Source organism: Oryza sativa, chromosome 3 (genome assembly GCF_034140825.1).
Source record: "Oryza sativa Japonica Group chromosome 3, ASM3414082v1".
NCBI classification, from domain to species: domain Eukaryota; kingdom Viridiplantae; phylum Streptophyta; class Magnoliopsida; order Poales; family Poaceae; genus Oryza; species Oryza sativa.
The window spans coordinates 14,835,773-14,851,660 of NC_089037.1; the positions used below are offsets into that span (position 1 = coordinate 14,835,773).

Consider the following 15,888-nt stretch of genomic DNA (forward strand, 5'->3'; position numbering starts at 1 on the left):
CAATACATGAAAATAATACTAGTAGGTTTATAATATAAAGCACTTTCATACAGCTGCCTTCAATAAATATTATAAACATATTAGTTATTAAAAATATTGATAAGATGTGTGTATTAAAGATTGTCACGAATAATTTAAATGTCAAGTACAAAATGAGAATGAGGTATTGGCTAGTTTATTGTGGGATAAGAGTCAAACTTTGGACCATACCAACTCGATCACCAAGTCAACAAATAATCAATTAGAATGTTAGAAGATTGTTTTGAGGAAATCAATAATAGTCTATAACTAACATATTCGAGACTTCAATTTTCAACTCATGCTTATAATGCTATTTTTTTTGACTGAAAGTACTGCCAGGGCTTTGCCCAGCAGTTTAAATTTTATAAATCATAAATATGTACAAAGTTACAAAGGACAAACAAAACAGCTAAACTATAAAGTTTGTATCCAATCAAAAAGAAATTGCTTGAGTGGGTCTTTCATTCTGCACATATGCAGAAGAACTTCTTTGACAAATATAGATTTCCATGATTGAGGCGATGGCTTCACATTCTGAAAAATTAGCCCATTTCTTTGCTTCCAAAGATGCCATGCTGCCATGAAAAATACCTCAAGGAAACCCTTTTGAGCAAATCTGATTCTCGCCAAAACAATCATCTGAAAAAATTCCAGATTACAATTCTAGGAAATGCCTAGCTACTGCCAACAAGCCACACTGAAAGGGCATGTAAAAAAGAGATGAAGCCTAGTCTCTCTTTGATGTGTATTACACAAGGCACATGTGAGATCGTCATCCTCTTTTGCACAATGTCTCATGTCAAGCATATCCCTTGTGTTAAGTCTATCACAAAACAAAAGCCATGCAAACACCTTTATCTTCATGACACATTTGGTTTTCCACAGCCAAATCATGGGTCTAGGAGGATGCAACGAGGAGTAATTAAGCTTATAAAATATTTTCGCTGTGTACATATCTGTTCCCCAAATAAAGCTCCAAACATCACCTCTTCCAGGCTGAAGTTGCAGATAATTCAATTTATAATGCTAATTTGTCAATCCCTTGCACATACTCCGAAATTATAGTTTGCTAAATATCCGGCATTGACTTGTCATTATCAGCCGTTATAACCTAAAACTATATCGCAGGGAGTTCGATTTATTTTATTCTTGAACATGCTAATTGTTAGAACTAATCATGCGTAGTTTTTCAGTAGAAGTCAAGTTACACGCTAAGTCATACATACAAGAATAAATGGAAATAGGGGTAAAACAAAATAACTTCAAGCAAATTGTACGGTAAGCCAGCTAGTTCCTCCCACCGAGGAACTTGTGGTTTTGGGAGGACTCAGCTTTGACTTTGACCCATTCATGTGTAGACTAAGAAATTAAACTAAAATGCTACTTCTTCCATCCTAGAATAAGTTTATTTTTTGTTGCTCCCATCTGTCCTAAAATAAGTTTATTTTTTAATAATTGTTGCATCTGAGTTTTTGAAAGTTGGGGATAAATGCATTCGAAGTAGATAAAGTGAGGAATAAACACATCAGGATTTGATAAAGTGGGGGTATTTTAATCTTTTTTTATTGGGATGTGTGAGATGGTGAAAATTAAATTTATTCTGGGATGGAGGGAGTCCTCAATATATGAGGATAGGGGAATTTTAATTTTGATTCCTCGAGGAAATGTGATTAGCCATGATCCCGATCTTCTGAAAGATATTGATAAACCGATTGTGGTGGACTTGACGTTGATAATCTAAAGGCTCCTAGTATAAGCGAATACTAAGAATACAAACAAGGAAGTAGGAGAAGAAATCTAAAAATACTACAAACAATCCAAAATAACAGCAAAATTACAAGTGGCGGAATAATCTAAACAAAAGCCAACTCTATATGATGATGGCTATGTGTGTGTGTGTGAACTAAGCCATGGGGAGTGTGCTCTTTACACTCACACACTCCCTATGGTTTAGCTCATGACACAAATGCAATCTCCAAGACCCAAAATTAACTAGGACTCGATGAAGTATATGGGCATATGGCTTGTTTTGACTATTCCAAACATCTTAGCACAAAATCTGACATGAGACAAAAAACCATATGAAGGAGGGCTTCTTAAGCTTTCCAATAAGTACTTATGGGTTTCCAAGGAATCTCCTGTATCATCAGAGTCAGAAGGACCAAACCCACGAATAGGAATTTGCTTGCACGTGATGGTTCGTGGCTCCTCTTCTACATTTGGCCGTTTTATCTTCTCCATTGTCTTCTCCTTTGTTACTAAGGACAATCAAATCATCAAAAGTAATAAATAGTATGTCATTCTTAGAAACATTTGTATCAAAGCATAGAAACCCATTCACCTTATGGCTAAATTGAAGTGCATGGGCACGACTTACTGGACTTTGCATTGTTGGTTCATCTTGTTGAACTTGTTGAGGAGATTGTATGTGAATTTCCACAAGAGCGATGTCATTATCATTACATCTATTTGCATAAACCATATATAGTTAAGTAGTTATGAAAAATTCTCAAATTATAAATAACATTCATGTACATATACAACTCCACAAAAATTTCAAGGTTAAATACAAAACACACATAAAGGGGGGAAAAGGATAAATCCAAGCATATAAATAGTACCGATTTCTTAGTGTGTAGTTCGATTTTAAACATTAAGTGATAAAGGTTTGCCAAATGTTTTTTATACAAAAAAAACTATAACCAATTACATGCATTTGAGATATAAATTATCAAGAGGGAACATTATTCACTTGAGGTATCAAAGTCCATTCTGATGTGGATAGGCATGATTTTAGTTAGTAGATTCAAACATACAAAGCCAATTATGTTTTTTTTTAAATAGACACTCCATTGTCGTAGTTTAGGGGACATGGCTGTTAAGAATAAAATAATTAAGCTCATCCTATATCTATACCTTATATAAGATTACAACCCACTAAATCCTAAAGCTTAACATGCAAACATACCACGTCATCATCCACTAGCAATTAATACATCTTAACATGCAAACATTCTAATATACAATTTATTACATTCAAGAGCGCAACATGCAAGCATATCAAATCATCCTCATCATATTTCAACATGTCCATCCAATCCTATATTTCCTCCTCTTCATTCAGTTAATTTGATTTGGATTTATGTTTTATTAAATAAAGGAACTCAAATTGAATAGTTCTTGATTCATTGGTTCGCCCATCGTAATATGTGCTCTAATGTCTGTTGGTTTTTTTTTTACCGTGTTACAAATGTTTTCTATATTAGTTCCCCTATTGGACTATGTGATTATTATCCCTTACATTACTTCTACTAATCTTAGAAAGTTGGACCCCAAAAAGCATTTTTCTACCTCTAGTTTTTTATTATATAAATACATCCTAATTCATGCTGCACTAACATAAAAACCAATTATTCTAATACACCGTATGCCTTAGTTGTTTAATTCAATCTTCAAAATCTTGTAGCAACGCGCGGGGTATCAACTAGTATAAATAAAGTCTATCCCCACCACCTATAGTTAAAGTTATTTTTCACTCACCTTGTTGTGCCACATCACCTAAATTTGAGTTAGCCATCTGATTTAGCCTATGTGCTCTAGATAATATTGATTAAGCAATCAAACAGCCCATGACCCATCCCAACTTTCCTCCTCCTAGTACTGAATCGTCACTCCATCGTCTCACATAATAACCATCACAATTGATAGGGAATCTGAGGCAACGCATGTTAATCAGTTTTAGCTTTCGATCTTCATCAAAACATTCTGGTAAGCCTGCTAATAAGGTAACCAAACATTTCTTTTATTACAAATCCTTATAAAATATCAGACATGGTGAGATACCAATCATACCATTCATCATTAAATCATGGTAACCAAGTGTTGTTTTCTTCACTTGATAATCATAACAACTCAATGCAAGCATAATTGATTTAGAATTTAAGAAGATCTGAAACTTTTACACATTAAAGGCAAATTTTGATAAACATGATATGCTACTCAAGTGAGGCACCATGTCAAGAATGATGTATCACTGCCAGTCTGCCACACTCACAATTATAAAAAACTATGATTAAGCTTAAGGCTTTACATCCTCTTTCACTATATGATATGGAATATAAGGGCATCATATCTGCGATGAGTTTATTACCTTCAAAGTGAACCATGTAATTGTACTACTTAGTAATAATAAACCTATTTTAGTAATGAGTTCCATTCTGACAACCATTTCGTAGCATTTTGATTCTTTTAGTTGGCACATCTGAGCCTGCAGAATGAATGAAGTACAAAAAGTACACATTTAGGAATAAACTGGATTACTTTGATAAGTTGGCAACTTGGGAGTAGTATTACTTGTACTTTTCTCTGTACAGTTTTTTCTCTGATGGAAATAGATGGGAGTACACAATTTCTTATGGCTATTGTACTTCTCACCTCAGGATAAAAAAAAACCCTTATATTTCTGGACAAATTAAGGAGACATAATCCCCTATATTTCTGGACGGAGGGAGTATCTAATACTACCTCCGTTTTAGGTTATAAGACTTTCTAGCATTGTCAACATTCATATAGATGTTAATGAATCTAGGCACACATATATGTATAGATTCATTAACATATATATGAATATAGGTAATGCTATAAAGTCTTATAATATGAAACGGAGGAAGTACTTAATTAATCATGTGCTAATGAGTCGCTCCATTTTATGTGCTTAGGGATTAGTTCCCAACCATGGGTGCCGAGCAAAGCCTAAGTGTCATTTCTAAAAGACGGTTGTGTGTGAATAATATTCATTGCAAGGAATGGATTTTACTAACTTTAGATGCCTCCTTTACCACTATATGCATGATGGATTCATCTGGACTTTTTAAGGGGATAAAGTTAAATAAACTATATGATATTATATATGACTAGCATTTTACCCGTGCGTTGCAACAGGAAGAAATTCATCTTCTCTCGTGTAATCGGGATTCTATGATAATGCCACGCTGCTAAATTCCATACCGAGTCGAGGTCTAAGATGATTCAACAGAAGTAGATTGGATTGGGCATAAGGCTGACATGGCATTTGATGACTTCATCCATCTCATGCGCAACTCGTCGCTAGGTGGGGCTCGATTCGATAGGTAACAAACCTAATTACTATTAACTGCAAGCATATGCATATATTTTGAATCAAGCAATGATATATCTTGTGTGAGTAGTTTGGGCAAAGTCAGGGGGGTCTTGTATAGAACTGTTAGTCTGCTCAGCTTAATTGGAAACAGAAGATTGCGATGCCGTTTCGATCCGGATAGGAAAAGACATAGAAACACAGCTGCGGTGGGCTTGCACGAAGCAAAACGTGCGGCATGTGTTGGACTGGTGCTAAGAGATGAGGTATCCATAATATAACGTCCGAAATTAAACAAGTGACTTTCAGTTTCACTAACTCACAAGCATTACGAAGATATACACCAAAGCTTTTAGAACAATGGGTATGGTGTATGAGTATATATAATAAAACCATCTGTGAGCATGAAAGAATTACTTAGTTTATTACTGAATCAAACAGTTGGTGTCGTAGTGAAAGGGAGGGAGCAGTCTGCAGCATGGCCACCACTGAAGACCACCTGCGGCAAACATTGAGGCCTACATCAGCGGCTTTGGCAATGGTGTCATTGAATCATGGGCCAGCTTGGGCATTGCGACGGTAATTTTCCTAGACATTCGTGGGTATCAGCGGCGAGGCCTGAGATGCTGGCATCGACAAAACACGACAACAATACGACGTGGTGGAAACAGGTGAAGGCTAGGAGCGAGTGATGATGTGGTCTTCGACGACGGTTGGTGGCGGCCCGGAGGAGATCGGTAGTGGCCACTAATTGGGAAGGGGAGGGAGCACGGGAAGAAAGGTGGGAGGTGGAAGAGATTAGGAGAGGGAGTGCGTGCATGAATCAGGGGATGTGATCAAGGGACCGTGATTAGGGGATCCAGATCGCTCTCTCTTAAAAGGGTGACCTCGATACAAACTCGGTGACGACAGACGAAAAATCATACGGAAGCCTTACGTATGTTTTAAGTAGGTATAGATGTCATGTATCCTATAGATACAGATCTACTACTACGATATGTATTTAATATTTTAATATGTGACCAAATGTTATATTTTTGGGACATGTTTTGATATATCCAACTGATATGCAACTGATCTATGCAATCATTTAAAGTATGATATAATGATATATATTACCGATATACAATATGTGCATATATCAATACAATTAATAACTTATATGATCTATACAAGCATTTAATATATGAGATACTACTGTATCTTACAGATATGCAATATATGCATATATCAATGCAATTAATAACTTATAAGATCTATGCAAGCATTTAATGTATGAGATACTACTTCTCCCTCCGTCCCAAATTAGATGGCATGTATTTTTCCCCTGTTGTCTCAAAACATAAGGCACATTTTCAATTGTTGCAGCTTCTACCCGGTAATGCCCTCTCATTTACATGCATATGTGAATAAATGCTGATAGAGGGCGAGCTGTGCATGCAGCCGGAACGTGGGCCCGCACCGTGTGGCCGTTTGGATTGACTTATCAGCTTCGTAACAGAGCGCTTCAATCTCTATACGAGATTTGCATGCTTAGTTAGTTGATTTGAATGCCCGTTCACATGGATCCTGCTAAATAGGGGTAAAAATAGATAAAACTAAACTGCATGCAAAGTCTTTGGTCTTAGCAAAATAAATTTCACACCCTCTAATTTGGGACGGAGGGACTACTAGCAAAGATGGATCTGATACCAACATGCTTTACATGATCATGAAAGTTGAAAGGCTGCAACTTTGGTACTCCCTCTGTCCCAGATTGGAGGGCGAGTATTTTTTTTCCCCGTTGTCTCAAAACATAAGGCGCATTTTCAAATTTTACACCTTCTACCCGATAATGCCCTTTCATTTACATGCATATGTGATTAAATGCCGCTAGAGGGCGAGCTGGTGCATGTAGCCGGAACGTGGGCCACACCGTGCTGCCGTTTGGATTGACTTATCAACAGAGTGCTTCAATCTATACAAGATTTGCATGCTTGGTTAGTTGACTTGATTGCCCGTTCGAATGGATCCTATTAAATAGAGGTAAAAATGGATAAAACCAAAGCATGCAAAGTCCTTGGTCTTAGCAAAATAAATTTCACGCCCTCTAATTTGGGACGAAGGGAGTATATCTTATAGATATAGTATATATCAATACAATTAATAACTTCTATGCAAGCATTTAATGTATGAGATAGTGTTATATCTTACAGGTATGCAATATATGTATATATCAATGCAATTAATAATTTCTACACAAGAATTTAATGTATAAGATATTGTTATATCTTACAGATATACAATATAATGTATGAGATGCAATATCTTACAGATATGCAATATATGTATATATCGACGTAATTAATAACTTCTACGCAAGCATTTAATGTATAAGATATTGTTATATCTTACAAATATGCAATATAATGTATGAGATGTTATATCTTACAGATATGCAATATATGTATATATCGACGCAATTAATAACTTCTACGCAAGCATCTAATGTATAAGATACTGTTATATCTAATAAATATGCAATATAATGTATGAGATATTATTATATGTTACATATATGCAATATATGTGTATATATCAATGCAATTAATGACCTATAGATAGTAGCATTCAATTTCCACTATAGACCTCCCCTATTTAAAACCCAAGCATCCTAATCAAACCACTCACCACCACTATCAACACAACTCTTGCATCACCATCTGAGAGAAACCAGGGAGATACACACAAGCAATAGCCATGGCGAGACAACAACTCCTAGGTTTGTTCTTGGTCCTCGCCATTATGGTGGCGGTCGTGTGGGGCGACCCTAGCGGCGGCTGCGACCAAGACCGGCAGGACATGATCCGGGAGTGCAAGAAGTACGAGGGGTGGCCGGCGGAGCCCAAAATCGAGCCGTCAGAGGCGTGCTGCGCCGTGTGGCAAAGGGCCAACATCCCCTGCCTGTGCGCCGGCGTCACCAAGGAGAAGGAGAAGGTGTGGTGCATGGAGAAGGTCGTCTATGTCGCCAAGTTCTGCAAGAAGCCGTTCCAGCCTGGCTACCAGTGCGGAAGTAAGTGAAACAGATCTGTAGATTTTATCCTATTATTTCTACTTGTATATATGTACATGTATTGGACTATATGCCTGATATTGCTTTTGTATGGTTTTGCAGGCTACACTGTTCCATCGAGCCTAGGGCAATAAATAGTACGTTGTTACTGATTTTTATTTTTCCTTGTGACAGAAGAAGTACTTCTGGGATTAGTTTTCATGTCTCGTGACATGCACAATGTATAACTTCTGTGATTTGTGTGGACTGCAAAATTGGGAAAAACTGAGAATTAATAAAAACAGAAACTTCTTCTAATTATATTATCTAGTTCGTGTATTTACTTTCACTTGTAAAGTATAGTAGCAGGCCCCGGTCCAGTAATTTATCCACCATGCGATTTTGCTGCCAGCATATTCTACTGATGATTAACTAAACCATCTTAAGAATAATCGAAGTCAGTTATTCGAGAGGCATTGTTTGGCTTTAATCCATCGCTATTAGAGAGACATATGGTTCAATCATATGAATATATGCAGCGGTGTACATATATATATCTTTACTTATACAACTACTAGCCATTAGCCACAATAGGCTACGTACTCAGCACTTGGTACCACGCCTAAATCAACCAAATGAGCAGGCCTCAATTAAACCAACGTTAAGCAACACATCCCAATTCCCCGAAAACCTGGGTCGAGCAAACATTGTCAGGCCGCGCCATCTGGTGGTCAACAAACTAACCAACACACACATAAACACCGGTGATCAATTCTCGGTACAATGACACCAAAGATATATTATCTAAAAAAAAATGACACCAAAGATATATATTACATCCTTCGTCTTATATTATAAGTCGTTTGAATTTTTTCTTAGTCAAATTTCTTTAAGTGCAATCGAGTATATAAAAGATTATACTAATATTTTCAATACAAAATAAACATATTATCAAAAAATATTTTCAATGTTAAATGTAATGAAGCTAATATTGTGTTGTAGATGTTGCTACTTTTTTTATAAACTTAATCAAACATAAAGAACTTTGACTAAGAAAAAAGTCAAACGCCTTATAATATAAAACGGAGGGAGTACAATTAATCATTACTCATATTAACAACATTTAGCTATAACCAAATTACTCATCACATACACGATCTTATGGATCTCTGTGGTGAGAACGGACAACATGGGAGGGGAGAGGGATGATGATATATAAGTGATCGACCAAGGTATTGTTGTGTATGCTATGTATGTACTATTTCCAGAATACATCTGGATGTTGACGTCATTAAAATGAAATGTGATACTGTCATAGAAAATTTGTTTAATAAAATGGTCACAGATGGAGATTTCAAGTGAAACCGCGTTTATATTATAACAAAATAACGTTAAAAGTTTTTTTTAAGCTCATGCAGAACATCTCATTCCATATGTATGTTTACTGAATAAGTACTTCTACGGTGGTCTATACTGATATAATTCTACAACCGGTATTATAATTAGTATAAATAATCTAAGTCATTGATTTATGAGTTTACTACCAACAGTAAAAAGGTAATCTACTTCTATTACATGAGGTGGTAGTTTAAATAGATATAATTCATTTGATAAGAAAATATGAGAGTTCTAGATTAATTCTACTATAGTAGGGACCACTGTCTTACCATTTCCCTAAATTGCCTATGATATGCCTTTGATGGTTGGGCAAACCATTTTGTTGTTGTGACTACTGTGATGAACTATATCATCCCACACAAACATCATTGATGGTTTTCTGAAAGCTAGCCTCATCATTGTAGCGCAACCTTTGAGTGAGGATATAAGAGTAACTATATGGTGGAAACACTAACTTAGATGAAAACCGGTGTAAACTCCAAACGAAAAATCATCTAAATTCACTAAAAGATGCCTAAAGGTAGACAAGAATATATTACACGACAAATGTAAATATCTTATCCAAACTCGCTTTCGTCTGTGAGATATAAAAATAAAAAAAATTTGAAAAACGAAGTTAAATTTGGACATGGATTTTTTACATGGTTGTGTAACATTAACTTACCTACATGTATAATTTATTTTGTGAATTTAGACGAAATTTCCATTAGGGCTTACACAAATGTTCAGCAAAGTTGAGTTTTCACTATATATTTACCCACTGTATACCTCTGTCATGAAAGCATGTGATTTACAACAAAAGGTTATTCAACACTTTTAAAATATTTTGATTGCGGTTTCTTTTAAAAATTTGAAAAGAGGAGAGATACAGATTGAGACGCAAATCATATATTTATAAATTTATCTTAAAAAATTATCTGAAAATAATATGTTACAATGTTCACGGTCCAATAAGAATTTCTTTTTTATGCATAGAAGTATACGCGTGTTTATATAAGTGTTTGCATATGTACTATGTTTTAATAATAATAATAATAATAATAATAATAATAATAATATAAAATGTTTTCGTAAGCTTGAAAGAAGGCATTTGGGTGTTATGCATGCCGGCCGGCCCGTACGTACCTGCACAATATATTATGCCAACTACTCACATCAAGGGTCAAAGTGGTGAGTTGTATTCAAACAAGCGGTAATCCCACGCGCATTGTTCGCTCCCCTGCCTGCCTCCCAACATGCGCTCCAAAACCTTAAACAAATTCGCACTCCAGAAGATAACCAGCGCGCGCTGATCTCGTCGTCTTCCTTGCATTGGCGCCGCTCAACTCATCTCCAACTATAAATACGCACACACAATAACACCATCTCACCCATCGGTCGAGTCTCTCGCAGCTTTAATCTCCTTCAAAGCCAATTCAATTAATCAGCTCGATCATATCACATTACTGAGAGAGGGTGCAAGCTAGCTAGCAACAAGCTGCCATGGCTAATAAGCTCGCTGCTCTGCTCGTCTCCTTCGCGATGCTCATGGCGGCGGCCGCCGGCTTCTACACCCCGCCAAGCCCTTCCACGTGCGGACTCAAGGTCGGTTACTACCACGACAAGTGCCCGCACGCCGAGGCCATCGTCAGGGGCGCCGTCGGCGCCGCCATCCTCCGCGACCCCGGCGTCGGCGCCGGCCTCATCCGCATGCTCTTCCACGACTGCTTCGTCGAGGTAAAATCATACTCCATCCGTTTTTAAATATTTGACGCAATTGATTTTTTAACACATATTTGATCATTCGTCTCATTAAAAACTTTTGTGAAATATATAAAACTATATATATATATATATATATATGTATATTTAACAATGAATCAAATTACAGGAAATGAATTAATAATTACTTAAATTTTTTAAATAAGATAAACAGTTAAACATATTTAAAAAATTTAACGGCGTTAAATATTTAGAAACTAGAAAGGGAGGGAGTATATATAATGGTGTCACGTTAAGTATGCCAAGTGTGGCCAGTCACATGTCGGAATGTTACTGTCATGGCTGCATTGACACGGTCTTATGACTTGAGTTGACGACATGAACGCGTGCAGGGATGTGATGCGTCCGTGCTGCTCGACCCGACGCCGGCCAACCCGCAGCCGGAGAAGCTCGCCCCGCCCAACAACCCCAGCCTCCGCGGCTTCGAGGTCATCGACGCCGCCAAAACCGCCGTCGAGGCGGCATGCCCGGGCGTCGTCTCCTGCGCCGACATCGTCGCCTTCGCCGCGCGCGACGCCTCCTTCTTCCTCAGCAACAGCAGGGTGTCGTTCGACATGCCGTCGGGCCGCCTCGACGGGCGCTACTCCAACGCGTCGCGCACCCTCGACTTCCTCCCGCCGCCCAAGTTCAACCTCGGTCAGCTCGTCGCCAACTTCGCCGCCAAGGGGCTCAGCGTCGAGGACATGGTGGTGCTCGCCGGCTCCCACACCGTCGGCCGCTCGCACTGCTCGTCCTTCGTCCCCGACCGCCTCGCCGTGCCCTCCGACATCGACCCGTCGTTCGCCGCCACGCTGAGGGGTCAATGCCCGGCGAGCCCGAGCTCAGGCAACGATCCCACGGTGGTGCAGGACGTCGAGACGCCGAACAAGCTGGACAACCAGTACTACAAGAACGTGCTCGCTCACAAGGGGCTCTTCACCTCCGACGCGTCGCTCCTGACGTCGCCGGCCACGATGAAGATGGTGCTGGACAACGCCAACATCCCCGGGTGGTGGGAGGACAGGTTCCAGAAGGCAATGGTGAAGTTGGCCGCCGTCGAGGTGAAGACCGGCGGCAATGGCGAGGTCAGGAGGAACTGCCGGGCTGTGAATTACTAGTTGAGAGCCTCAGACAATCATGAGCGTCCAAAGCGTTCACCATTCCAAGCCTATCTTTGCTCTCTGTTAACAGCTGATATGCTGATGCATCTTGTTTGTTTCATTCCTTCATTATTATTGATTTTCATGTATTGAGTCTGTTGTATGAGTGTAGTGTGTTTCAACATGAAAGTTAATAAAGTAACCATTTGGGAAGTTACATTTACAACTCCATGTTTGCTTGCAGGAGGGTGAGATTACTGAAATTTCAGAATTTTTGAACCGAAATTGCAATCTCTGGTCTCAATTTCCTTATTATTATTTAATTAACCCCTCTAGTATTTAGAGAGGATTTATTTCACACCTATTATGGTATATAATTATTTTCCCTCAATCCCCTCTGATGACTCTCTTTTGGGAATTAATCAAAGAATGTCTGGGTTGAACTTGCACAACCAGGTACGCAGACTGGGGAACCTGAGCTAAAAGATGAGCCTTGGAATCCTTAGGACCCAATAGCAGTGAAAGGAAGGAATCAAGGTACACCAACAGTAGCAAAGTTCCCAACCACACCAACGAGCTGCCAATAGAAGTGCTTTCTGATACTTAGTTATTTTGATCGGCAATTTCATTGCGCTATCTTGACCCAAAATTAAATCTTTTTACTGTGGGTACTGGGTAGATGAACTATTGTATAATAGGTGGTAGAGTGGAGATATTAGCTGTGTTTTGGTTGCAACAAAATTGTGAAGAATGTTCAGTATTATGTTTTTATTCCTGTTTTAGCAACTTTGGCTCATCTAATAAGGTAGTAAATTAAGTGATAAAATTATGCCAACTTCCAGAGAGCTATTAATATGTCCTAGTATTTTTTTTTATATTTTTCCTTGAGCTTTTTAGTGCTAAGCATAGTTGTATGAATTCACAAATTCAATTTTATGAATGAAATCATGCATGTATGCAAGAAAATCCAAATACAAGCCAAAAACAATTCTAGCATAGAATATCAAACACCTAGTACTTCTCACTACATCATTTGTATAACTTTCCATTACGTCATTCATATAACTTTATTCCTAGTTTATCATACGAAAATTGAATTTAATGTGTATTTGAAATTTACTTAATAACCTGATCTATTTGTCTAAAAAATTTTATTATAGGATCATGTGGCTAGTTTACGTAGTCTATAAAGTTTCGACATATTTATAAGGGACAATTGATCATTTGACCCTATTCTAAAGCTTAACTATCAATTCAACCTACTATTTTAAGTTTGCTTGTTTGACCTTGTGTTGATGCGAATTGAATTTAATGTGTATTTGAAATTTACTTAATAACCTTATCTATTTGTCTAAAAAATTTTATTATAGGATCATGTGGCTAGTTTACGTAGTCTATAAAGTTTCGACATATTTATAAGGGACAATTGATCATTTGACCCTATTCTAAAGCTTAACTATCAATTCAACCTACTATTTTAAGTTTGCTTGTTTGACCTTGTGTTGATGCGAAAAACAAACACTGGCCTGAGAGATCTGCTTAACTCCAGTGCAGGTCTAAAGGTTGGTGAGATGTAGGCGTGCCAGTCAGTTTGATCCTACAACTGACAAGATATGTAAACAGTAGATCAAACAGCCGATCGGCTGACAAGCCGATGTAGTAGTTCCAGCCGATGCCAATGCCAGCCGATAGCAATAGGGTTTTGAGCTATCGGCTATATGTCCAATGTATATAATGATATGAAGGCAATCGGCTGATGATAATATAATATAGCAATATAATCCAGTATAAACCAATTGGCTAACAATATGATAGAATAAGCACTGATCCGAAGGTTAAAGCATACATCGGCTGAAGGTCCGATGTCATAAAATCCAAACGATTAGATAAATCAATGAAACCTTTGTCGTAATCGGCTAAATCCAATACGTATGCAATCCTTGTAAGCCGATGCAACGTCCAGATAACTCATCGGCTGAAACCTCGATGAAGCTTATTGGCAATCAAGAAGCAGGCTAGAGATTATGGTTCTAAGCACGACTTAGTAGATCAAACTTAACTGATGCAACACTAAGTATGAAAAGAAGCATAATATCTAGACAATCAAGCCGTTGACTGAGTTTTCAGGGTGGTAGATGTCTAAGCTAATCTAATCTAGCAACACGATTTAGCCGATACCGGCGGAAACCCTAAAACAAGAAATAGCCGATAGAACTAAATTGATATGCTAAGACTAGATTAACAGAGACATATGATAAATAGGTAGGCAAATATACAGTCCAAACCAGAGCAATCCAAGAGGTCGAATGTCCTGATGCAGCCTTGAACGACGCCAACGTAAACGATACAATTGTCTGGGCCGGCGGAACGTAGGACTTATCCCTTCACCGGAGATCGAAAGCCGACGCAGCCCCGCGTCAGGTGCCAAATTCTGCCGGATGATAAATAAAAACCTCAGTAAAGAGGGTGGCGATGCACCGAGAGTAGTTGTATTGATCGATATATTGATAGATTACAATGACCCCGGGTGTACATATTTATACCCATAGGGAGATACTAGTCCTTATCGGACAAGAAAGAAACTAAAGATAAAAGGAAAAGATAAAGTCCTTATTATAGGACACTAAACACACTTTCCTAAAGATAAAAGGAAACTAACAAACTATTCCTAATTAATAGGTAACTTGCCATGCTGCATTCTCTTTGAACTCGGTCTCTTCTGGATAAGCTTCCCTTAGTAGATCAAATTCCTTAACCGAATATAGTAAGAATCCGACAACTGACGACTTGATAACTCTCATCGGCTAATCTCAGGACTTCGAAGCCGATGCTGACTCTAAGCCGATGATTACTCCGGGCTTACCAAATTTCACTGTTAAATGAAAAAAAAAATATGTATTTACAAGCCCAAATAACTAAAATGTCCATATAACGACATTTGCCCCTTGTAAAGAGGTAAAATTTTCTAGTTTAATTTAAATTTGACCATATCCTCCTTTCCAAAATATAGTTACTTCTAACATTAAAATTCTGTGTCACAATGTGCAATTTCTCCTCCTACTCTCTTATTTCAATCAATCACAACTATCTACTATTTAATTTTTTAACATACTTCCTCATCTGAACCAATCATAACTATCCCACACTTAATTTCCCCCTCTACATAACCTCCGTAAAAAATCCATAAGTTATTTTAGGACGAATGAAGTATTTGACAAAGTCATTTGTGATGGTATTTTGTTCACGAGAGTAGGTGCTTATGGGACTTCCATTTATTTCTTATTCAGTGCTGATTTTTTCATACCAACATTCACAGAATTAATGAAACATTCTCAAAATGTATTTTAACAATTTTAATAATCTATGTTTCCATAATATAATTTCTCAGTACGTTAAAGGTAAAGATCCCATTTCAGGGTGTGTTCTTGTGGCAAAACCATATTTTTGCAATGTGTTCAAGCAAGGCCTCAATTTTTAATGTG

General features: G+C 37.7%; 2 protein-coding genes across 2 annotated transcripts; both read left to right on the plus strand.

Annotated features, from left to right (window-relative positions):
* The first annotated feature begins 7,801 nt into the window (after window positions 1-7,801).
* LOC4332927 (uncharacterized) lies at window positions 7,802-8,489 on the plus strand. The gene is made up of 2 exons (XM_015773441.3): window positions 7,802-8,189; window positions 8,292-8,489. Exons 1-2 carry the CDS (start codon window positions 7,877-7,879, stop codon window positions 8,321-8,323), a joined length of 345 nt encoding a protein of 114 aa, XP_015628927.1. The 5' UTR covers window positions 7,802-7,876; the 3' UTR covers window positions 8,324-8,489.
* A 2,451-nt stretch (window positions 8,490-10,940) lies between these two features.
* On the plus strand, window positions 10,941-12,629 carry LOC4332928 (peroxidase 2-like). The gene is made up of 2 exons (XM_015773440.3): window positions 10,941-11,282; window positions 11,660-12,629. Exons 1-2 carry the CDS (start codon window positions 11,049-11,051, stop codon window positions 12,422-12,424), a joined length of 999 nt encoding a protein of 332 aa, XP_015628926.1. The 5' UTR covers window positions 10,941-11,048; the 3' UTR covers window positions 12,425-12,629.
* The last annotated feature ends 3,259 nt before the right edge of the window (window positions 12,630-15,888 follow it).